This window comes from Lingula anatina, unplaced genomic scaffold, assembly GCF_051362555.1.
Source record: "Lingula anatina isolate TDL-2025a unplaced genomic scaffold, LinAna3.0 unanchor82, whole genome shotgun sequence".
NCBI classification, from domain to species: Eukaryota; Metazoa; Brachiopoda; class Lingulata; order Lingulida; family Lingulidae; genus Lingula; species Lingula anatina.
Window position 1 is genome coordinate 2,307,038 of NW_028257603.1, and position 26,935 is coordinate 2,333,972.

The 26,935-nt window shown below is 38.5% G+C and overlaps 1 protein-coding gene across 2 annotated transcripts; it reads left to right on the plus strand.

The window, feature by feature from the left end:
* The first annotated feature begins 676 nt into the window (after positions 1–676).
* On the plus strand, positions 677–26,779 carry LOC112042648 (uncharacterized). 2 transcript variants are annotated; one of them, XM_086998485.1, is made up of 6 exons: positions 677–867; positions 3,572–4,397; positions 4,710–5,510; positions 25,201–25,284; positions 25,709–25,907; positions 26,635–26,779. In XM_086998485.1, the coding sequence occupies exons 2-6, from the start codon at positions 4,371–4,373 to the stop codon at positions 26,760–26,762; spliced, it is 1,239 nt and encodes a 412-aa protein (XP_086854611.1). In that variant the 5' UTR covers positions 677–867; positions 3,572–4,370; the 3' UTR covers positions 26,763–26,779. The 2 variants fall into 2 exon arrangements, with proteins under 2 accessions (XP_086854611.1, XP_086854612.1); XM_086998486.1 differs by lacking the exon at positions 677–867 and adding an exon at positions 3,262–3,380.
* The last annotated feature ends 156 nt before the right edge of the window (positions 26,780–26,935 follow it).

Here is a 26,935-nt window from a genome sequence, read left to right on the forward strand (position 1 = left end):
ATGTATTAGAGTACATCTTAATTATATTTATTAAAAAAGATATCCAACTTGAAGTCCAAATGTATGTATCTTTGTAACTGCAGACCAAAAGAAAATCATAAATAAAAATTTACACACAGCTTGTAAATTGTCTTATCTGTTCTTCGTCTTTTTGGGGTATTTTCTAATGCCTTCGATAGTTACAAATGTTAAATGTTATCAGTTTGATCTAAAGGCAAACCGCCCTTCTGTTACTTCAAAGAGAACTTAAAATGACTACGTGAAATGTCACCACATAAAAGAAGGAAAAAACGAGCGGGAAGATATGTGCATAGCAGCGTCGGTTATCGGGGGGTTAAGGGTCCCGTTTTTTCCTGTTTAACTGTTGTTCAACGATACCATATCATTAATATCTAATTACGGGGCATTCAGCGCGTTCATGACTAGGAATCCCTTGTCTAACGTTCTGCTCCTCCGCCCGTGAGAACTCCACTGTCACGTGATGGGCGGTCGCGGAAATTTTGGGGAGAGACAATGGGAACGTTATGCACTTTTTTGCGTGGTGTGACGCAGCGTGATGTAGGCGAACGGCCTCTGGGTGATGTATAGCTTGGAAATGCTGATCATCTTCCGCTGTGACACCTCGACCATGAATTTGTCCTTTTGAGAAAATGTCAAGTATTTTTGTTCTCTTAAAGGTGGGATAGCCTGTCCGCCTATGTTTTTCTCCCCCACTGAACAAATTAATTCCGTTATTGTGAAGTCTCCCCTGACAACCCCCGTAGACGGGTAACTGTTGTCATTGGCAAGTCATTTCAATGCATTTCTACAAGATACTGCACAAGCAAGAATGACGGAGATTGATGTACTTCTGCAAAGCACTTTTAGGTGAGTGGGCTTTTTTTTTTTCTCGAGATGTTTCTGGTGTCTATAGCATGTTGCCATGGAAATCAAGCAATGAGTTGTGTATCATACTTTTTCAAGTTGCATATTGTTGCTAACGTAGGTGACATGAACATGAAAATGAAAGAGAGAGGGAATAAATGAAAGAGAGAGAGAGAGAGGGAGAGACATAGAGAGAGGGGGGAATTGTGTGTGTGTGTGTGTGTGTGTGTGTGTGTGTGTGTGTGTGTGTGAAAGAGAGAGAAGGAGAGAGAGAGATCAATGGGTTTCGCATCGAGTATCGTGGAATCGTGGTTCAAACGATAAGTTGAGAGTTAGAGAGAAATATAATGTATAGAAAGTCGAAACAGGACACGTTCGCACAGCCACTCACAATCAAACTCAAGAAAATAGGAAGGCGAAACAAAAAACAAGGAAGAATATATAAAACACGCTACAAAGAAATCTAAATATAAACATTATTTTATCTTGGCTGCTGACTAACGATGCCCTTGTCAGCAAAGAAAATTTACTAGACAAAATCATCTTCTCAGACCAATTTGTTTAATTCGTACTTTTCTTCCCAAAGCCTTTGTTTTTTCAAGGACGCAACCGCTAGGTTTATCATCATTTTACAAATAAAAGATATTAATTTTGGAGTAATTGCCCACGGAAATATTTTACGTGGGGCGCATGAATTTATTACCCTTATGTTGAAATTAATGCTTTGAGTCTCGCGTCTCTATAATGCTAATGTTTTTGTTGGTGGCTGAGAAAACTGTCGATTTTAAAACTGTGATTTGACATTGATAGCGAGACCCTGCTCGTGCTATGAAATAACCGTTGTTTAATACGAGACTGGTGGGGCATTTTGAAACAATATGACAATTTTAGTCGCAGGATAATGTAAACGTTTATGTCTTTTAATTAATTTTTCTTCTTTATATACTTCAAGTCACCTCTGCTGAGATCTACGCAGTAATAATGAAATACCTTTATTTGAATAATGCAACACAATAACAAATTACCAATTTGGCATGCTCAGTTTTGATAAAAAAAGAGACAGATAGTACCTACGTAAAGGTAAATTTTATTTTTAGAATAAATCGAAATAAAATTGCATCATGGTGGTCGTTGTCGTACCTAATTAAATCGATGTCCATGCAAGCGGTAAATTGAAACCTTTCGCGAGTGAATATGCCGCTATTTTTCCCACTCATTTCCTTCACAAAGAACGCAGAAAACTGATGACTAAGAATGACGTATTAAATAAGAAAATTGTGAACACATTTAAAAACAATTCGGAAGTTTATTTTTTCCTACTTCATCACAGAATTGTTCGATAAGATATTTTACTTGAGAAATATTCAGAGCATTTTAAGGACGGGGGGGGGGGGGGGGGAGTGGTCTCAAATAATTTGTACAACATTATTTATCAATCAATATCAATAAAAATACTAAGTCCTTCATCGCAACCAGTCTCGTTCTTCAGTCGAGGCACGACGAGGGCAATAAACAATAAAGTTCCGAAACAAATTTATTCTCACCTTTTTGAGGGTTTAATAGCACAGCGCACCAATTTGTCACGGCGCCTTAATACCCGTCACTACTTAATAATGTCAGAATGTCTCTTTCTTATTGGGTTTTTAATCTCACATTAAAAGACCTTAAAATACCTGTTCTAACACGCCATGCGTCATTTAGTCATTTTCAGTCAGAGTGACAAGGCCGTTTCTGCTGTTAAATATAAAGACGAAGGTAGATAACCGTAAAGTATTCGTTTACAATTAATGTCATTTTATTACAAGGATTTGAAGGCGGTGCCTAATACACGTAGTAATAGAAGATATGGGTTTCGTTTATTTGACAGGGTGTGTTAATTGTTGAAGGTGTTTTTATTGTTTGTGGGGATTTGTGTGGGCGTATTAGTTTCTGCAGATATTAATGAGGAGAGAGAGAGAGAGAGAAAGAGTATAACTTTTGACTGTGCAAAAAATCAAGTGTGATTCCAAAATATTGATAAATATTAGATGATGGGATGAGAGAAAGAGAGAGAGGACGGACGGGGAAAGGCAGAAAGATAAAGAAAAGAAAAAAACAATGCGTATACATCGACACTTGCTCGTGTGCGCGTTTTCCCGTGCGCGCGTAAGCCTCTACCCACATACGTAGACGCGTGCAAACAATTCACACCAATTTACTGTTAGTCTAGTGTGGCTAATTATCAACTTAGGGTAATGCGTGAGGCTAATAAACAGACATTAAGGGCGGGTCGCTTTTAAATCGCTGATAAAACTTAATTCATGACATGTGGCAGGCAATATTATAAATAACCGACCTAGGTGCATACATATTCCACCGCGTGTTGGAGTATTAAAGCTTATAGAGCATAATGCTGTGAACCCTCTGTTACACGTAATTTGCATACATATATTTATAAGGCACATTTTAATCTCTTTCTTTCTACGAGCGTTTTAAAGTGGAGAGAGGCTGGCCTTTCGTTTTACGATACTGTCGAGGTAAAATCAAGCTCGCTCTCTCTCTCTCTCTCTCTCTTGTATCAGTGACACATAACAAGCGAGCGATGCGGTTCGGGAGGTCGGTCATCTGACTGCTGAAGAAGTGAGGAATCTGTCTATCTTGCATATAAAAGATGATAATTTCGATAAAAGCGACTTAAGGACCTCCTTTCCCCTTCTGTTATTTTCAGGAGAGCGACAAACGCGACCAAGCGCAGGCAGCTGTGAAATTATAATATCTGACCACACGTTGGATTTCGGCGGAGTAGAGAGGAAACGCTACTTAACCCCAGACCTCGCACAGCCGTCGCAGTAGAAGAGCCAGAACTGAGAAACGACCCTTATTGGCTTAAAGACTCTCGCTAACGGTAGATCTCGACGCACAGAGGCGTTCCTGACTCAACCCATTAAGCCTGGTGCCTCACGAGAGGGGCATGACAACAATTAATCTATCAGATACCGCTTCCTTCAAGCTCTGTTGAGGTTCACTTTTAACGTGGCTGACGCATGGAGTAGGTCGTGTTTTCTTGGACTCACTGACTTTTTGCGTCGATTTTTGATAAAGTACGAAAAAGAATATTGTGGGACCCGGACAAGTGAGATTAACCGCTGATTGTTGAAGCCAACATCGATATCACCGCGGACTGGGACATACCATGTTAATATGGGCTCTCGGTAGTAATAACAGTTTTACCGTCACTACCAGAACGACCACTGAAAACGCCGCGATTTAATTATTTTTACTACAGAAGTAGCATTGTCGTTGACGCACTACGCTGTCTACTATCGTAGGACTTACACTCGGTGACGACTGGAAGTTAAAGAGAGATTTAGCGTAGCCCCGAGGGCGATATTTCTTTTAACGGCTGGGAATCCACTTCAGTCAACTGCCTGCCCCGAGGCGGTGCACAGCCAGCCTGCGTAGTAGTATTTCTATAATTACTGAAGAATAATTTCACAAGCTGCATTGATTCAAGTGTCAAGTGGTCCATGTGCAAGGAAAGGATAGGGGAAAAAGTAAGGACATTTTTTTACGACCTGAAATACTCATTTACAAACTAAGTCCATGCCTGCTGTTACTGCTGACTGGGCTACAACCATACAAGTAGTCGACTACACAAGATAGGGCGGATTTTACATTGTTTTGCATTTTTTTCTTAAACTATAACCGGCGTTGATATTTTACTGCATGCAAGCGGAGTCTCTCGCGTGTAAGGACTCCGTCGACGCTACCAAAATACAGTCACAAAACGCTGGGGCCTACAATATAGGAAAGGTAGATGAATTACGATTTTAGCTCAGATATGACGTTGTAATCTTTCTTTCTAGCCTGAAACGATCCTGCGAACGACTTGCCTCACGAACGGACACGGTACATTATGTCAAAGCAGGCCAACGCGAAGAAATATGCGGATAACTCTTAGATTTCGTTCCTCTCTCAGCGCCGAGAGTGTGCTATCGTACCTCTATCTCCTAGGAGCAATATGGAGTGTATTCTCCGCCCCTCTTTCGGCGGACATCGCCTCACAGCCTGTAAGCATTGTCATGGCGGAGGCCCCTCCAACACACAGGACATTATGGCTGTTACACAGACACAGGAGAAAAACGAATGGGAATATCCCGAGAGCACAGGGATCACCACAGGGACCCAGCTCCCCAGCTTTTCATTCAAATCCTCAGTCATCGTCTGCTTCAAATGTTGCACTCTCCGCCGCAGACGATCTTTCAGGGAAGTGGAGAGGTAGCGGTAGTGGAAGGGGGCGAGGTATGCCCGTTGCTAAACAATTCTTCTCTCAAATTATCAAAAAGAACGCTGGGTCCGGTTCGAGCAGACGAGCCGACCTAGCGCTTTCCAGACTGGCAGTTCTATCCGGGCAGCAGACGGGTTCAAGTCAAGGAGACAATGCCTCTCTGCCGCTCTCTTCCATTCCGTCTTCAACTCACGGGACAAATCCCGCAGACAATTCAGAAGCAGACGATACCAGTATTCCTAGCGCTCCCGCCATGGCGGAAGGCGCAAACTCAGTCTCAGAGGACGGAAAATCTTCGGAGAATACATCGATTGTCTCTCTACACACAGTTTCGGAAAGGTCCTCAGATGCAGGAACAGAAGGCGACGTCACGCACAGGGTAAGTCACCAAAATTTTTTCTTACGTGACCCTTTTCCGGGATAGATAACCCCCTCTTCCTATTTTTTTGTTTCTATATTGGCACCCTCGTCACCGACTTCTACTTGAGGAAGTGATATTCCAAAGGCATCTTGAGTGTTAATGGCTCTGAAGGTAATGCAAAATGAGGACGAATTGGCGCATTTCTATGCAATTCACGTTTTGTGGCCGATTCGGCTATAAGTTGTATACCTAGCATGTTTATGTTTTCTTTCTCATACTTGCCCTTGGCATTCGGGCATTCTTTCACCACATACCCGGCATAGCATACTGTGTCGTATCCCTAAGATATCAATGATTTTTTTGTGTGTAGGGGACTCATTCAAAGATTACCAGCTTCTGTGGTACAGGAAAACGAGAGAAAATTGCCGAGCGTGTAACTTAAGAATGAAATGACGCTGTCGAGACTTGGATACCGGAAGTGAAAAAGGCTTAACGTCGATAGAAGGCTATTAAAATTCAGCACGTCGAATCTAGAACATCAAGACGCATTAAAGGGATTTTATTGTAGATAACATACCTTACCGTTTAATAATTCATATCCCTAGCTTCCCATGCATATTCTGCAAGTCTTTGTGTTCCTCTCTATCTAGGTGCAACCTGCCATTTATACCCATTTATTTACAAAATCGGAGATAATATTTCTCTGGTATGCACTTCCATACACATTGAAGCGATTTTGTGTGCCTATTATTTTAGCATGTTAGCCGTTTACCTTCCAAACTGAGTGCAAAACATGATTTATATCCAATTATTTATTAAAAACAAAAATAGTTGTCCCGTACAGAAAACCATGAGTTTTATACATCTTGAAGCAAAAGTATAGAGCCAATTTACGATTGAATCTGAACCCAGACCCTTGTGTAAACCCCTTTCTTTAAATCAGCTAAACGAAAGCAGGCTCACGCGTTGTTTCAATGTGAATGTTAGTTACAAGGACAGCTAATAAGACACGCGACATTTTAAAACACACCTGGCACTTTTTTTAATGCTGGTTTCTTTTCTTTCTTCTCGTGAATGTACTGTGTGTGTGTTGACACCTCTTCCTCTCGCTTGCACCGAAAGTGAATCTATCAACATTGGCTAGCTGGCCTACACTTAGGGCTTACATATACATCTGCCTTGACTCAAATTGTATCATACCAAAGTCTCGTTCATGGTACCTGATTAATGAGACCCTTCTCCTCTCCAGAACGCGATGAGATACAGCATGCCCGTCATAACCATACACGGGTCACGGTTCCACATGTTAAGGTCCCAGAACGTGCATCAGTGTAGTAACGTAAATCATGGTTTTAACACCTTTATTTTAAAGATGATATCAAAACGCTGATAATATGGCATAGAGCGCTAGCTCTGCTTTGGGAGGCGTGGTTTGCATTCACCTGTGTTGGTTTTGATATAATTTTGTGTATGTAGGGGTTAGAGGGATGCTGTTTTTTTTTTCAGTAAAAATGTATACACCCCAACCCTTCTATTATGAGGTATTTTGCTTAAGATTGAACAACTGAATAATATAAATATATACTCACTTCATCCTTATACAGTTCAATTACTACCAGTATGTTGTGTTGGTGAATGTTGTCAAAATATTTAAATTTAACATGTCAGAGTTTCTCAATTGGCAGGCATGTTGTATTTCATTTAAAAACACGTAAATTATTGAAAATTCAATTGATTTTGCTAACTAAGATAGTGAAGGAATTTGTAGCACGTGGAATCAATTCACTTCCGTGTTTGGCGACTCTCAGTTCAGTTTTACTATTTCAGTTGATTACCATGTACATAAAATGGACTATATCTTTTAATTAACTATATTTATCCTGTTCGAATTTCCACTTTTTCCATGTACATACTTTAACTTATCCGAAAGATTTTCCACGCTTTCCTTATGTCTTCTTAATTTTTGTCTGCCTAAACGTTTCATTTTATCGTTTGCATTTTAACTACACGGTTTACCCTATAATTTGTTTTTTTTCTTGAAATCTTTTTCATCAAAATAGCAATTTATTACTGTCGATGCTACGGAGATATAAGCCCAGTATTTTGTTTGTGGAAAGAGGTTTTCAGTGGGATGGGAAATGATAAAAAGGCCCAACTTAATTATCGAACAACACCTGTGGTCTTGTAAAGTATTAAAAACGCGATGGATGAATTGCAGATGAAAGCGACTTGATTCAATATGTGTCTTTTGTCGGAAATGTGTTGCTTTCCAGAAGTGGTATTATCATTATTGTTACATGTACTTATTGTCCCTCTCCCCCCCCCCCCCCCAACTATCTCTCTCTCTCTCACACAACTTTTTTCTATTTGTATACCGCATGACTCTAGACTATAAGACTCCGGAATTCATTTAATTGCGTAATTTATAAAAGCACCACATTCGTGACTGATTCAGCATTTTTATTTATAAGATAGATTGTTTAGGGACCACGTCACAAAGTCACTTGCTTGTTGTCAGCATAAACAAGGTCTGGGTATCTAACCTGAGTTAAAAGATGCTCTATGGCATCAAAACACGCAATTTTACAATTCACAAAGACCTAATGGGCCATAATGAAAGTCACAGTCCCCGTCTTGCAAATAATTAAATAATTTCAGGCATTTTTCTCCAATCTGTGACCGTATAGTTATCACCAATTACCAGCTTCAGCGCCGATGTCCAAGCCGGCACTTTTATTAAAAATTTTGTTTGAAACCACGCCCGTTTACAGCAGCTGTCAGAATGACTGGTCTGTTGGGGTTGAGTTTGTCTTTTTTAAAAATATTATCACCCTGTCTGTCAAGAGAAAAATGAGAAAGTCATATGTGTTATCTTGGTTTTGTCAGCGCTGTGCTCTTGGCGCAAACTCTCCGGTTATAATACATGTAATCCTGCTCGTCACCAAGGGTTGACGATTACTTCTGGATTAATATAGGTTACGTTATTTATCTCTCTTAGGGCAGGGAAATCCCAATTACTTCATTTCTATACAATCTTACGAGTGTTAACACCTCTCCCCCCTCCCCCCATGATAATCAATAAGCACGATGATGGCTACATTTCTATATATGGAACCTTGCGTATCTTTCCACACAGGGTGTCTGGAGTCTAATTATTTATGTAAATCCTAATCAAAGAAATTCGCAATGCAAACTGTTCACAAAGTTACTATTTATACAGTTTCACATATTGGTCGGGTCGTGATGCCGGCTGTTGACCTCCGGCTGACGGACTGGGTGAACAACTGTCGATAATTTTACGTGGGTTGAATATTGATAAAGACACCGTTAAATTTACTTCTTTAATTAATTAATAAAATTACATACCGTTTAGATACCATTTTTGTCAATAGTCACAACAAGCTAACATACTGGTTATTCTAATCACATTCCACTGCCAAACACACTGTGACTCTTCGTGGAGTAAATTTGAACAGAGGTGGCGATGAAATGTGCTTTTCATGATGAAATAATAAAATGAAACAACATCGTATCATTTTTTTGGTAGTCGTATATGTGTTAAGTTTATGTTAATAATATGTATTGTGTTATATCTGCCCATCTCCTTTCTTAAAGTTGAATAATTCAAACAACAACAATAACAATAACAACAACAACGCTCTTTCATAAATCAGACCCTGCTTTTATCATACCATTTTTTTTTCTTTGGGGTACCGCTAAGAAGATGATATGCACTTAGTGTTCACTCATCACTTTACTCCCAAAGTTGACAGGGTGAAAAACTTAGTAAATCATTTTAAAGAGTCGGTGGCCTTGACTGGAGTTACGTACACATGTCAGTCAAAGTTAGGTCAGGTGGCTTGTAGGGCTAAAATATCATTTGAGATCCCCAAGTCAAAGTAATGAGCGCTAAGGTTAGAAGTAACACGTGGTTATGACCACGATAAAACTGGGATGAATTGATCATTTACTATTAGAAATTATATACACATAACTGTTGACTGATATGCCAGAAACCGTACAACCAGCAGTTTCTTTAATTCAAGGTGTCCTTCAAAGCTACAGCGTTGATGTGTATTGTTCTGCAGCGTACATAACAAGCAGTACTTTTTTTTCATGACATGCAAATACTGTTGCATTTTTGTAGTAGCGTGTTGCATCTTAACCTTCAGTCGGGGGCTGACATTAAATCTCTTTTTCTGCGAACTAGGGGGATATTATTCTTGTTTTGTCTTTTATTATGTCCTTAGATCAAGCACTGCGCAATCTGTTGCCAACAGGTCTGTCGTTTTATGCCGCTTCCTCTTCCGCTGTTCTCGTTCTGTGATCTCTGGGTGAGAACAGGTGGTTGGTGTGACGTCATCCAGTCAGGTGACTTTTACGACGTCACGTGGGGGAGAGTCTGCAGTGACCAGCTGGATACAAGAGCAATGAGAGTGGTTTTTACACAAATATTATAGTCGGTGCTTGTCGTATGGGTTTGTTGATGAATATTTTATAAAGAAATATTGATATTTTGGTTTGATGTGCAAATCATTCGTTTTCTTTATTTAAATCGGCAAACTACAGTAAAAAAGTAATTTTTCATAATACTGTATAACAATGAATAGCCACACTCGTCACCAATGTTATTTGATTACGTTTTTAATTTTTTTTTCATATGCCATGGTTAGGCACCCCAAACTACCCCCAAAAATTCTCATCTAAAATTCAGAGAATTTGCTTAATCATATCAAAGATGACTCTGGAGCAAGGCACCAAAATGACCTTTCTATCCACGCATGGCACACACGCTATTTGGGCCGTGAAAATGGACACCGACGTGACCTTTCCTGGCCTTTGCACTTTTCTGATTTGGTTAGGCTTACACACTATAACTTTAGTTAGAATAATGACTTTAACTTCCACGTACAAACTCACAGCACTCAAACATAGCCCACGACTTTATTATTATAAAGCAAGCGTGGATATTGCTTACGAATTGACCAATACTGATTCACATAGGATCAAGATATTATTTTATTATTATTATTTTTTTTTGGGTGGGGGGTGGGGGGCGGGGTGGGGCGCAATATTTTACTCTTTTGTCACATTCCATTGTCTTGTATACTTTCCCCAAATATAAACAATATAAACATCCTATTCAAGTACACAGCCTACCAACAGCCTACAAACAGTACACAGCCTACCAAATATCTATAATATCCAAACGTTTTATCATTTAAAGAAAAGACACATGAGTACCCAGCGTGTGGCGGAAGGGTATTCTGCATTTCGTTTGGTATGTCAAAAATTGCCACGGGAGGCTTGGACAGTGTCCAGTTAAGATAACCTGTTAGTAGCCTAAAGGTGGATAGTATGCGATTCATTATCCATGTATTAATGGGCTGGACGGATAAGTTGAACTCTGCCACAAAACGATGTCCAACACAAACTTGGAGGCATTCTAACCTCAATTGATCTGGTGTGTCGTCATCACTGATAAGTTTAGGTGGGAAGGGGAGGGGGTGGGGTGCGGTGATTGGGTAGGGGGTAGAAGGCGTTGATTCAACCCTTGAGTTGTATGTTGTGTTATTTGACGAAATCTACACGGGTTAATCTGGACTGTGTGTGTGTGTGTGTGTGTGTGTGTGTGTGTGTGTGTGTGAGAGAGAGAGAGAGAGAGAGAGGGAGAGAGCGGGCACTATTTTATCATTTAATTTGTCATGACTGCCTCGTCTCTCACAGCTGCACATTATTTATTTATTGTATAAGGCAATCCTTGCCCTGTTACGTAAATGTCATGTTTACGGTCTGTTCAGCCATGTATTGACGTTCCAACAACATAAGCTTAAACGGTTCGATCCATGCTTTCTGACTGAGTGAATAAATGTGTGTCGACACGCGTTAATTGTTCGTTTTATAAGTATTGGATTTTTTTATTCAACCGACATCGAAAGTAAATGTTATCTCTAACTGTGTTAAGTTATAACTCAATCGAGTATGTTTTCAATTCAAATTATCAAGAGATGAAATAATTGAATAACTTTGGAAAACCTGTCTCGTTCACACGCACAAACACAGTTCCATACACACGCACACGTACAGCCCAAATGCTACCCATGAAAAACGGCCACGTTTCAGCGGGAAAATGTGTCCGAAGCAGACGACATCTCTTTATTATCATCAACCAAAGTCATTGCTCCTAACCACCCATTATAAAGTTGAAGAAGTCGAAAAATGATGACTCAGGGTAAATTATTTGATGTGCGGTGTAGATAGATACTTAGACCAGGGGTGACGCTACGTGATAAACTTAACTGCTCGGGTAATTTGCAGCTCGAGGGGTGATAAGCCAGCTGGGTGGTCAAGCACTGGAAAGATGGGTCAGATAGGCCTGGACAACGGGTCAGTAATGACGGGGTTCGAAAAGTCCGAACCTGGCCATTGGGTGCATTTGGCATGGGTCGGAACTGATAACGGAGTTATTGGGTGGCAATTCCTTTTCCTAGAGGAACACCCCTGCAATTAAGGAAACAACCAGCTAGCACGAGGCCGTTGGATTTGAAATGGCGACTCACCAATTGTCCCCGTTCACGTACTTTCCGGCTAGTCTAGATTGCAAATAAAAAAATGAACAGAATTATCACATTTCAACATATAAGATTCCGGATAATGGGTCTGGATATGAAACATTCTCTGTTTGTAATAGAGACTCATTTAGATGTTTAAAGGTGTTAGGAAATGAGTTAAGTCTGATGATCAAATAATGCTTAAGTTTATAACGAGCTCGGAATGTGTTACAATCCCATTTTTTAACAATCTAATGGCGTTGAAGTTCAGCACTTATGACTCACATCAAGCGTTGATGAGCTTGTGAATTTCTCGTGATGAATATGTCGCCCATTTAAGAAAGACAAAAGACATAACCCTCAGTGTGATTTGCTTGCATAGTCAATCACGTGTACGGTTGCAAGTTAAGCAATAATTTTACTGTTTAACGGCCGTGACTTGTGTTGTTATGCCTGATGATTTATTATTACAGACAACGGAATGGAAGGGCATAGGAAATGACAAAGACGGAAACCACAAATAAAAAAGCATTAGTTTCAAGTTGAAAACTAAAGAAGGATGACTGCCTGATCGGTAAAATGTACTTCTGGTGTAAGTGAATAATTCTGAGTCATCTTAACATCTCTTTATTTTTTAATTTGAATTCACAGCTAATTGCGTTGACAGAATTTTTGTTGTCCATTGAGATATCTGACTTTTAGGAGACTCATTCCTGACACTACGGGGGACTAAATTGAATATTCAACGCTGCCGGTAAATACTTTCATGTCATTTATGACCGCTTAAAGAATTTCAACCCTTTTATTATATTCTTAAAACTAAACGCGGGTCCTTGGGCACATTTTGAATATAAAAACCTACCGCCTTTTGTAAAACGCTATCCATTACACGGTATTTAGTCCTGGATTTTAACTGCCCGCCCTTAAGCGACAGTTTTCTAATTTAACCACACTTGATTTTCCCTCTGGCCGCCGCGGTGAAACACGAAGTGATTGGTACTGATTACCTTGTTCAAAAAGGCATCGCCCCAAAAATCGCCATTACGCTATCGTAAAACCACCACCGGCCAATGTATCGTAGCAAGAACGTCAGGTGCAACATCGATTTTTTATTGTATGCCCTGTTGTCCAATTATGGTTTGTGATATAACCCGTAAGAGAGTACAGATATGGGTACCAACGTTTAAGGTACTAAGAGCAATGTCACGTAATGCTTGCCTTACTGTTTATGTGCTTCCTTGGTAATTCCGTAATTTCTCATAAAACGAATGGACTGAGTGTTGACTTGTTGTGTTCAGTGTCTGTACAAGGAAAACATTTGGTATAAACAGTAGGTAAATGACATTATATGATAAAGCGTAATTTCAGGCTTTGTCAGTAGAGGCTTCGCAGATATTTGGTGAATAAATTCAGCACCCTTCGTCTAAGCATAAAGTTCATTGTAAAAACTGGAATTAAGTTTGGCATTTCCTTTTTGACAAAATTACACTGTGTACATCACTTACGTCAATACAAAATGTCATTTTCAAACAGTACTCATGTGACAGGAATGATAGTCCTGGGAATGCAAGTCTGGGGTCCCTTATGATTACTACATTTATTATTAGGGTTAGTCGTAGTACTGGGGTTAGTATATGGGACGAATGTCAACTGTACTAATTAAGTAATGGTGAACGGACCACGGTCCTTCCGGACTACCATTCCTGTCACGATGATTTCTCATATTAATATCCATTTAGAAGAGACAATAAGAAGCACCAAGAGATACATTGGTAATCGTAGTTCGTGTCATCTGCAGAAGCCATCTTGCCGCCAGATTTAGTGGGTACCAATTAAGTGGGTACTAATTAAGTGGGTACTAATTAAGTGGGTTCTAATTAAAGGGAATTTTGCGCCACAGACAGATTGACTGTGATTAAATTGTGACATCAGGTGCACTCGGTGCTGAGGGAGTCAAGTTTTGAATAATGGAGAGCGTTTTTATCCGAGAAAGAGGGGTGCATCAAAGTCCTATGATTTATCCCATGTTTAATTCATTTTACGGATTATGTTGTCAGCATATAAATAAAAAAGCTGATTCCATCGATACTTGTCAAGATACACACAGGGAAATAACTTTCCATAGCCAGCCACAGTCTGAACTCAAGGCTGTTGTTTTAAAACGTCGTTCTTATGGTCATTTTTTTATTTTTATTTTCACGTCCCCTTCGTGTCGAACCCGGTATGCATCTTACGTATTAAGGAAGCTGTGCTTTGGGATTGTCTTGTCAGACCTAGTTTGACCTTATTAAAAAGTAGGTCACGTTTTTCCAGTAGATTTCACCTGGTGAGAAAAATAAGAATGCCAAAGAGCTGACCCAATAATGACGTATTTTATAGGCCGCCCATAGGATATCAAGATATTCTGAAACCTACATGTAAACATAGCTTTTTCAAAAGAAAATAAATATAAATGCCAAACATCGTGTGCCATCGTTTGGTAAGTGCCTTCTCCCATTGTCAATGAAAAAATGGTTGGAAAATTGGAAAATTCATTATGAGTGAATAAAAACAACGTGTAGCACCGAAGTTGAATATACCGTAAAACAAGTGACAGAGCTCCTTGGGTTAGGTTTAACACGGGCGAGATATGTCACTCCCCGCGGCCCATCCTTCTTTATCTCACTGTGAAAATGACATCATACGCGTATCTCTTCTGTACGTTACGAGTTTCACAATATAGTTTATTGGCCATGATTAATTTTACATCTGTGTACCCGCTACCATCATCAAAACATTCCGTTTGATATACATATAATAACAATTGTTGAAAACGCTGTAGCACACCTTCACCATTAGGCACCATATCGGCGTGAATCATCCGAAGCCCTTTAATGTGGATGCGTTTGTTCAATTATCTTATTAAACTAATCATATTTGCTGACCACAGAACAAGGCCCAGATGTGTTGAAATGTATCCGTACATGTTCATGGTATCGCGTATTCATCATCACTTATACAGGAGGTAAATGTGGTTGTCATCTTTTGTCTCTGATGTTAGACAGCAAAGTCCCAGACTTGTGCATTAGTTCTTCTGCCATGCACACGCTATCATAGTATATCATATCATATGGTTTTTACCACAGCAGAAACAAACCTTCTGATGTGTGGTTTAATGAAGTCAAAGTTTCCCTTTCTCATCACAGAGTTGGTTTTATGTTGGCTTCGTGAAACTCAAGTGGAGGTTTGAAGGGCTTGGTAAGCCTTTTCAGAAAAAAGTTCCAAGATAGTTTTCAAAATGGCATAAGAAACAACCACATTTTTTTTATTGGTAGGCTGTGTAGGCTTTAATTCTCATTGTTTCTTATTGTCATTAGATCGTCAAAATGGGTAACATTCCAAATTTGCAAAATGACTGGCTCTTTCTGCGGCGCTGCACTAACTGTTATCTATATATTAAACTACAGAATTTATAAACTTAAGTAAAAAAAAAAAAAACATTTGTATTATTTAGTTGCAAAGGATTTAGAGCCAGGTGCAAAGCGATAATCATAGACAGAGTATATGTCGCCAAAAACACTGCTGCTGTGGGGTTAATGAAGGTGTACAATACATTTGTATGCAAATATTTAGACCTTTTTTGGCTTTAAGCCGATGCTGTCCGAAATGTCCATATATATATATATATATATATATATATATATATATATATAACGTCGACAGAGGGAGGCAATAAGTATTAGTCAGTTATAAGTCAAACTAAGTTCATCAAATTCATCGTCTTGCCATAGCTAGTTAACCGTAATCTATGTCGTTACGGCTACGGTTTATGTAATACGTGTCTTATGGATGTCATGTAAATATAGCTGGCTTTAAACTGATGACCTCTTGGTCGTGGGACTGGCCGTACAGAAATGATACTCATCAATTGCCCAATTATAATGCAATTATCTGTGTTTATGCGACTTTTGTATGAATTGCATTAAAGAGAGAGAGGTCATACACATCTCCCGTTCTCTTACTGTCTGTTTAGATGCATTGATGCGATAGTTTATGTTCTTTGTATTTGTATAAATTATACTCTTTATGGATGTATGCAATTTCTGTTTTAAAAGTATACGTTATATTTACTGGCTTTTATGCACTTGTATCTGAAATATTCCCTGTCTGTGTAATTCTGTTTTAAACAATTTAACTAAAATTGTACCTTTTAAAGCTTTATTGCGGGTCATATCAAATCGCTCTCATATAAGACAAAAGCAATACTAAATTGGTTAATAATCTGTTGCTAGAGTATGGTACAATGTATTTAAGCATATATATATCTGATATAACTGAAATAGTTCGTGGCATATTGTCCGAATGAAATGAAGTATTGAATATAAAGTACGCTAACAGTCAGTTTATTAACAAAAACATTGTCGAAATAATTGAAAAACAAGCAAATGTAGTTTACAGAAAGACACGTACACGTACATTTATCACATGTAGTGTATCGCAACACTAATTACTTTGGAAAAAAGTAATTGCTAGCAGGGCCAACCATAAAGCACAAATAACTGAGCCTCAATAAGAACTCAGTAATAACTCAGTAATAACGTAAGTAGTCTGAGATCTAGTGTCACGCATATCGTATGACCTTCTGACCTTTGACCTTTGACATGCCAGTACGCCATGGCCTCCTCGGCTTATTAGTAAACAGATCTTCCCCGCGCACAGGTGTTCGTTTTTATCTACATGTTATTTTGAACTTAAGAAGTGACTCGTGACTTGAGGGAAGCGGGGAACAGATGTGAAGGGAACTGTCGCCGTGTTCCCACATTTAAAACGCGCCCAGAATGAGACCCACACAAGTTAAAGAGGCCTTTATATGGTGTTATGATTTGGGGTTTACGATGAAACGGCTGACCCTCGTGGGTTTTACTGCTTTATTAAGGGATATTGCTTGTTAGCAATGATAACTACAGAATTATTGTCGTTTGTAGTTCCTATTGTAATGATGGGTTTGCACTGGGAGTGCAGGAAGGGAAGCGGTATGAATAGTTTGACAAATTGTACAAAACATTATGTTTATGCAAAACTTGAATAATTTGCTTTTTATTTAGAGCTAAGTGATTCTGTATGGTATTTCCTCCAACATTACTTATAGGCAGATTTCTATTAAAGTTTTAAAAGGCTATGGAAGCTGTTCTCTCAGACACGAGTCAAATGCACAAATGTGCTTGATGAGTAAGCTGGTTACAAGCCCTATAAAAACAAATCTCCTTTCTTTTTTATTCAAAGCAGATTGATTGGTATATGCAGTTATGGTGAGATATTCAAAAGGGTTTCTGGCTCAGGATCCTGCCTATAATTATATAAGTTGTTATATCAAAATGCAAAATTAAAATATATATTCAGCAAGATTTCACGGTGTCTGATCAAATGAATATTTTATTTGCATAGTTTTTGAATACCATAAAATGACGTAAAATGGCATAAAATATTTTTATACTTATACTACTTATATAATTATATTTCAGTAAGACACACCATCCTACCTGATAGCATAAAAAAATGGAAGCGATCTAAAGTTGGTGAATACATTAATGGCACGCAAAATGTTTGTATCTAAAAATTAGTACATAAATCTTACACATGTCTACTTGACCCCGTATATTCCTCGACAAATAATAACTATGAAGGAGACTTTTCCTAAAATGGCTCTGATTGAACAAGTCTTCCTAACGCCATATTTACAATACTGACACGTTTATAACTACGTCAAACTAGGCTTCAAAGCATGTTTCTGTCTGTTCCCTTATCGGTTTTGACAAAAAAAAAAAAAAAAAAAAAAAAAAAAAAAAAAAAAAAAAAAAAAAAAAGAGTAGCTTAATTAGGTATCTTTGCTTGGATATTTTTCACCAATTTCCTCATTGGCACTTCGTGAGTTGCTGGCAAGAGCTTTAAGTCCATCCCTGTTAAGAGTTCGTAATGGAGACGTCCAGGCGATGCTCATGCTCTTTACACGGCCAAGGCATTTGTTCTGTACCCGGAAAAGCACTCGTGTCACGGGGTCAATTTCTTTGACCATACTTAACCGACTGATGATCAGCTTCAGGGGCATATGATGATATTTTAAGAATTATTATTAGAGTAACCGCTGAACTCGAACAACTATATCTAAAACGGCAAAGTTTAGCGCTAGGGAAATTCGATTGGTTTATTTTTTCTTTCAAAACCACAATATTTGTCATTAATATGTTTATTAATATGTCTGCGATGAGAGTGGAAACGACTGATGGATGTCTGTTTAATTTTTATAAAATTGAATGGCTGGGCGTGTTCAGTTACCTGACTGACTGACTGAGTGGACTGAAAGATGGATAAATCGACCTATTGCTGACTCGATGTTCATAAAGTTATATTCATTAGTATAAATCCCCAGGCATACGTGTCCATATTAGGCCAACATTGACTGCTTCTGTGCAAGGAAAGTTGAAATTTGAAGCTTTCCCAGCAAGCACTCCACATTGGAACCACGTGGCCAAAATGAAATAGATCTTGAAACGTTAGGTACGGTATTGTTCACAAATCTATTATATGACCAAAGCATTGTCAAAGTCACTAAATTTGATATAGAAATCCTCACGTCGTGCATGTTTTATACAGAATTCGGACAAGTGATTTGGGAATACTTTTTTACCATTGCAAATAGTACATGGGCATTAATAAAAAGGCTGATTAGAGTAAAAAAACACTCACCGAAGAAAATGAAACTCATAATCTTAACACATGATTTATATGGGGATAATTGATGTCATTTTACGTCTTTCATCTCGGGGTTGTGCAACGCCCTCCCGTCGTATTTGTATGGTGCGCTTAATTTACAATATGGTTGATTTACGGAGGCTTGTGCGAGTGCAGATTTAAGTGTGCAATAGGTTTTCAATGGTTCTCACGTTCCAAACTGACAAATGTCAGACGCGATTTCATAAATAACATAAATTTATTTGTACTGAATCTGTTTTCATCTAGTTTTTTGTCTTATAATTGCGGGGGTGAGTGAACTGGAATGTGCCTAAATATATACGCACTAAGACACCATAGGTCTCACCGAAAAAGAAAATAAAATAACACGCCTCAAGGCATAATTGAAGTAAGCTAGCCTGTCTGAAACCATGCGGCAACCCACCCGCCGTCGGGTCTATAGAAAAGAATGCCGTGCGTTGTTATATATGTAAATAAAATATAAACTTTATTTCCTACGACGCTGATGTCATCATTTTGTGTTACAATTCGTGGATAAAATAAACCGCCTTTGAAGTGATGCGCTCCTGGCGTTTTTTATAGGGGGTGTTCTTGGCTCGTTTGTTAAGGAAAGAATCCCCACACCCACATTTGTCCAATCCATATGTCTGTCCCTTGTAAAACATGTTGTGAGCTCGTGCCCTATTCACGCACAAACGCCTGAGGGTGTCCTTCTTCGACTAACAAAGAGATCTTAGGCGACATTTGATATTATTTATTCTATGTCCTTCTCTTGTCCTCAAAATGCACTATCAAAATTTCCGGGTTTTTCATAATGGGGCGTAACCACGACAGGCACATAGCTAGATTGTTTCCAGTTTTTCTGTTCTTTTGTCTTTGTACGGAATTTTTTCTCTTATTTTTTTGTATAAAAAAATGCTGAAGTGATGGTTGCGACTATGCATGGAAACTGGTATCAACACCATTCGGTCTGTGGTAGCAAATGGGGAGGGGGGGGGGCACTTTCATTCATTTACAAGCATCGAGACCCAAAGATTACCGGGCTAAAATGAGATTCTCATTGTCTTAAACACTTCTCCATTGGCACAGAGACTCGCTCATCTTATCAACCTCAATTCTGACCAATGGTAGAACCTTCGTGTCCACAGAGGGACAAACTCTTTTCATTAAATTCAATTCTGGCCAATTGAAGACACGTCAAGACCACTCATTTTGACCATAAGATCCACATCTCAACCAAAATCTATGAAAGATGTTCTGTAAATGAGTCCAAGCTATGACCTCACCAACTGGTGATTGAGAAAGGATTAGAAAAAACATTGTCCACTTTTCGCCAACCACATTTCTTTATCTTGGCTCAAACACATGAATGGAACAATTTAGAGGAGTTAAAACGTTGATATCATAGCCGGTGTTAAGAGCAGATGTATTTAATGTATGACAATTGGTCTACTATAGTGTGCAAAACCACCCAGCTATCTCTATAGCTGCCATTTCCACGTTGTAATACAGTCTATGGTACTTGTTACCTGCGGCGACAGATGGGTTTAAGTACCTTGACAAGAGATAAAAGTCGGGTTTGTTTTCTTTGATCAGACTCCAAAAGTATAATTAGGCCTCACTTTGCCGTGTTGTTTTTTAACAGTAATGATAGTAGATAAATGTTTCCCTAGGGGGTAGACGAATGCAATACAAAACGTGTTGAAGCTTAAGTATAGTGGTTCAGGCATGTAAATGTCAATGCAGTTATCCAGCGAAAATGTCCTAAGCCGTCGTACTTATCACCCGTTATAAAGATGGCCCATTCTATTCACTCTATATCTTGATGTTTAAGCAGAAATAACAGGTTGGTCGTTAAATGCCGTATAAAATAACACATGATTAGGTAATACACCAAACAATTATATAAGTCTAAAATTCTTACTAATATTGTAGAACCTAACAAGACACCTTTAAAGAATAACTACGCGTTTGGCCGGTGTTTGAGGAAAATATTTTTGCGACATTTTTAAGCTAAAATTTCATCAGAGGATGCACGTCTATGTCGTCTTGATACAGGAAGTATAGCCATACCCTTCCCATGTGAACTAATGTACTTTCGATAGCACTCGCGGTTTCTTAATGTTCAGCACAACACGAACCTTTACGTACCGATGGTCCATTAAAAATCTATAAAATACTATACGGAAGAGATTAAGATGAGAGGTGGTCTAAACACACTGTAGGTACACGCATGTCATTGCCAATGTACGTACTTTTTAATGGTTGCCGGTGTACAACAGATACGACGCATTTGGAGGCATGAATGGATAAAGAATAGAGTGCTCAGTAGAGGGTTCTTATACTTATCTTGACTATCCGGTTTTACTGAAAGAACTGTGGGGGTCAAAGAAGGAGGGGGCGTACAACATAATTCATGATTAAGTTTTATTACGCCTTTTTCATTCTTACACATCCCTTTCCTACGTATACCCTGTTTGGCTTGGCTATAGGCATGAATGAAATTTAGCTCAAAAATTGTTCTAGTATGTGATTTTCTTGAATTCACAATAAAGAGACGAGAACTAATGGGAAACAAACCTCATCATAGCTGCCTGAAATGCATATTATCACGTACTTCTATTACTCTGTACGGTGCATTTATTTAGCGATTACATTCGAGTAGGCAAGACTCAAGATCACGAAGGTAAAATTCCTTCAGACATGATTTATGTAAAAGCCTGAAAATAACGCTGTTAAAACACACCTTCACTACAATAAATTGCTAATTGATTTCCCTTTCCAAAAATAAATATGACATTATATTTGGGTTATTAATGTAGCGTTCGGTAATGTTGAAATTATGCAAGTTGATGATTTACGTTCTATACATTTTAATACGAAGGCACAGAGTGAACACGTGTAGGTATCTGAGAGGGCCCTGGTTTGTGACATATGTCAAACGGATTAACATTTTTATGTTTCCTCTCCCTCTCTCTCTCTCCCTCTTTCTCGTTTTTTCTCTTGCTCAGTGTGTGTGTTTGTGTGTGTGCTTGAATCTTACAGATGGAGAGACATCAATGGTCCTCTTTCTTCAGGCATGCTGGAAAGTAGATTTCATTGGTTTTGCATGATGTAGGTCGACCACAATAGGGATATCAGAAACAACATAGAATATGTAGAGTTGGATAAGACCACCAAGAAAAGAGCGAGAGAAGACACCAGTGTTCACGCATAATATGAAGAAGACAGAAGAGACTGCAAGAAGTGGTCTGACAGAAAGACACCAAGAATTATAAAACCATCTGCTTATCATCTAACCTGTATAAGTTTTACATCAAGGTCTTGACTCAAAGGCTTACAAGATTCCTGGATGAAGCACAGCAAAAAAAAAAAAAAAAAAAAAAAAACAAAAAAAAAAAACAGTAAACCACACTGGCAAGCAGCTCAAGGAAAAGTGCTATGACTACAACATTCCACTATGCGTTACCTTTGTTGACAATTAGAAAGCTTTCGATTCAGTAGATACTTAGTCTATATTAGAATCATTAAAAGACCAAGGGATTGAGGATGGTTGCAGATTCTCAAAGATACATGTATACTGATTGCTCTGTGACTACACACACAGACAAAGGAAATCAAGACCAAAAAGGGTGTTCGTCAAGGAAATCTCCAAAGCTGTTCACAGCAGCATTAGTAAGAATATTCAAGAGGTTAGATTGACATGAGAAAAGCATAAACATAGATGGTGCCAGCCTAAACCACCTCAGGTTTGCAGATGATATCATAGTGATAGCAGATGAACCAAACCATCTTGAGACAACACCGCAAGTCATAGCAGATGAAAACCTCCCCTGTGGATTAAAAATGAAAACCAGTAAGACAAAGTAAAGTTTGAACCACTAACCATCCCCTGAACAATAGAGTTCAACAGCATGGAGATAGAAGCTGTATAAGAGTATGTATATCTTGAGCAAAGATTCAGCCTCAGCGACAGAACACTGGAGAAAAAAGTAAAAAGAAAGCACATGCAGGGTGGGTAGCATTTACAAAGCACAGAGTCATAGTCAAGAACAACCACCCTACTAGTCTGAAAAGGAAAGTGTTCAATGCATGTGTATTGCCAGCTGTCACCTATGGTTCAGAGACAAGGACAATGAATGCACCCATGGAACAAAAGCTACAAGTAACACAGAGGTCGATAGAAAGAAGTATGTTGAACAACAAGGTATGAGATAGAAAGACCATTAAGTGGATAAGTAAACAGACCAAGGTGAAGGATGTGCTGCTCACAATTGAAGAAATGAGATGGAGATGAGCAGGACATATCAGTAGTAAAAGATGACAGATGGACAATAAGGCTGACAGAATGGAAACCAAGATATGGGCATAGGAAACAAGGGAAGCCTCGGAAGAGATGGATGGATGGATTAGATAAGTACTAAAAAAAAAAAGAAAAAAAAACTGGAAGTGTGAAGCCCGAGACAGAATACACTGGAAGCCGCATGCTGAGGATTTTGTCCAACAGTGGAACACTTGAAGCTCTGAATGATGATGAATAAGGTCAACCAAGTGCAGCTGACCGCGTTTCCAACCGTTTCGTGAGGTGTACTGAATGCCAAGCCGAATAATAAAAAATATGTAGGTTATAGCATGCTGCCTTTGATATGACATCACTTTCTGGTCAAAGGTTCTCCTTGATTACGTCATCCGGGCATTCATTGGCCAGTTCTTGAATTTTTGGAAGTCTGAAAAGACAGGGTTATTCACCTTTGTCATATTCTTGAATATTTGGCATTCGTCTGAATACCTACAACTTATACTTTGATAAAAAATGGGGTTTTTGTGTCTCGAAGGACATTGACATCTGTTTAGAGTTGTAGCACATCTTTTGGTCTGTATAACTCTAATTCCCAACCCGGCAATCAACTGTCTTCGAACTTTTTTTAGCTTCTACTTACCTACTCATGATATATTACATCAATCAATGGCATTTTTTAAGTTAACTACCTTTCGCAACTTGGTTCCAAAAGAAAATGTGACAAGCATACTGAATGCTTCGGGGTTGACTATTGATATTTGTCCTTGGTTTATGTTATTTTACTATATGGGCAGAGAACGATGATGCTTCCTCCTCGTCGTTGCATCATCTTTGTGGGTCTGTAGGTAGTGTTGGTTAGGGGGTTTAAGGGTTAAGCTCGGGGGAGTTCCACTCTGAAGCAAAAACCTTATCTAGGTTTTTTGGTTGGGGTCAGAAAGGGGGTTTACTTATCCGCTTGTTCAGTAAAGAAGGCCAGGGCTACTTGAGATTTCTGAAGACATACCTATGTTTGTGATACCTTAAAGGTGGAACGACCCTTTTAGCAATTATTTTGATGTTTCTCTACTGTTCGTGTATCGGTATGGATTACTGAGCTTGGCGTTTTTTTTCTATGTTAGGTTCCTCAAAGCACATTGCAATATGAGGTTTATTTAAGTACTAATAGTTATAAAAACATTCGTTGATATCAGTGCATAACATAACAAATGCTTCATGAAACCAGTTTTATTTTTTTCTTCGCTTTAAAAGTAGTCCCATGATCATTGACGCCATGTTAAATTCTGCTCCCACATTTCTCATGGCCTTATTGCTAGCGTTGTTGTTGTTGTTCTCCTTTGATGTAAATGATGTGTAAACACGGAATGTTGCGTTCGTTTCGGTTGACTGACATCATAATTTATGTGTGTACATGTTGATGTTTATCACTTTGGTGAGTCACATTTGCTTTTTTTGGTATCCCAAGTTCACGAATTGTTTGATTAATGTTTGTCTGGATTAATGCGAGTCTTTGAGGTTTGTTTGCTGACATATTTTGATTTGTCGTTTTATGGGTATTGATACCTTGAATTTGATTATTATTTTAAATGTAGAATATAATACAGACTGCTGTGTGTATACAAAATCCATTTATGATAATTCTTTTAATGGTTTTAATTTTTTTTCATTTATTAACAATTCAGCACCCAGAGAAAAGTATTCAGCTTCATTTTGGCCTTAACCTTTAGGCCTTTTCCTTACGTTCAATAATGGCATGTTTATGTAGGCAGTAATTTAAGTCATTATTCAACTTAGTCACTATTTATTCCACAACACTGTCCCCAAAAATGGGACTGAAGAATTTGGTAACGCAGTTTTCTTTCGTCCATTGAGACTGGGAAGTAACTTATTTATTATTTCTTAAATTTATTATTTTTATTTTAAAAGCAAAACAATAATCATTGAATATCTGTATAGGACATCGGACGTACATGTATTTTTTTTCAAAGTAAAGATGGTGTAAACCTTGCATTTTTGTCTAAATCTTCATTTCTTTGAATGATTCAATGTGACAGCTGAAGACATTTAATTTTTTGCCTTTGGTATTATGAAAAATGAATAAAAATCAAGTGGGATTTTTCTCTTCTTTCAGACAACACGAGCTGTACCACGGGAAGGTCGAATGCACATCATATCCGTGGATGAGTTTGAGAGAATGGTAGATTCAGAATGTGAGGTAAAAACAGATTTAAAGATGTAAACTGCTGTTAGAGCAAAAATATTAATTCATTTGAATAGCATTGTAGAGTAAAGGTTATACACTACTTGTTTACTTTTTTGAGTCGTAAATATTGACTCTGGTTTGATTTTATCTTTAGTTTGTGGATTTGAACGGATTTTTTTTAAAATCAGACTTAAGTCATGTGATAATATATATATATACCAACGTTCACATTTGTAATCAAATCTTTTTCGTTACTCCAAATATCAACCAAATCTTATGCCTTTTCCAGTTGAATTTCTAAAAGCCTAGGACAAACATACTCTTACATAATTTTTTTTTACGTATTACAATTTAAGGTCATGGAGATCAGTTTAAGTCATATTTACTCAGAATATAACCTGATTGTACTAAACATGCCCAACCATTCACATTGTAGAATGCACCAGATGATATAGAGGTCAAGGTCGAGGGCGACATTATGCTCAACAAAGAAGATGCGTGCGCATATGTCGAGGACTCTCTTCCACTTTATAAAAAGAAAAAGAAACGAAGAAAAAAGAGAAAAATTACCCCCGTGGCATCCAAACGGTGGGATTTACGTGTACCGATACCTTTCATGTTCGACGGATCGCACGGTACGTAATTATAATAACTATAAGGAGTAATTTCTCCTCTAACATGGGTTCATCTGGTTTTCCAGTGACGGATTAAGAGGGGGGGTCAGGGAGTTCTGACCCCCCCCCCCCTTCAATTTCTGGTCCCCTCTTGAAATTAGAATTTTTACTAGCTGAACCATAGCTCTAAACCGTACCAAATGACTCTGTTTGCCCTCTAAAATACCAAAAATGTCAAGGCCCTTCAGCGGGCCCCAAGCCCCACGTCAAATTGGGCGAGAGGGTTGGCTTAGCATCCGCGGACACCCCCCCTTTAAATAATACTGGATCCGCCCCTGTTTACCCTACCCTTAACAAAATGAAAAGTTATTAGGTATATTAGCAGCAAATGCTTGGCAAATTTACAATAACTTAATGCAAATTAGCAGAAAATTTGCAGCAAATTTGCGAGAGAGTGCGGTAGGCCTGGTATTTTGCTAAGCGTAGTGCCCTATGATTCTCGGCTGATGATATCGTTAGTTCTCCCATGCATTCGGTACATAGTAAAATGTGTTTCCTAGAGGGATTTAACATTTTGCTAAAAGCACAGAACAGCTTTGTACCTTAAAATTTCTATTTTTTGTTTCGGTGAACATTTTTTTGATGATGTTTATTTTCGCCATTCAGGTCCGTATAAGGTCATGCATTGCTTGTTTGCTTCCAAGTGTTGTGGTATGACAATTTCGCAATTCTTTTTTTTAATGTATAGATGGTCCGGAACAGGAGGAAATAAGAGCTGCAGCAAGACATTGGGAGAGTTTGACTTGTGTACGATTTCAAGAAAAACAGCGTTACGACGGTCGAAAGATTGTGGTATTTAAAAAATTGGATGGGTAAGTGCAAGCATATTGGCACAATATAAAATGTAATGTAAAATATCGAGGTGACACATTTTTCTATTGGTTTTTTCGCGAATGATAGGTAGTAAACAGTGATACAAAACAGGATGATAAAAGCTTCAAACTCCACTTATATACAATTCAATGTGTTGGAAAGTCAGCAGATGCCGA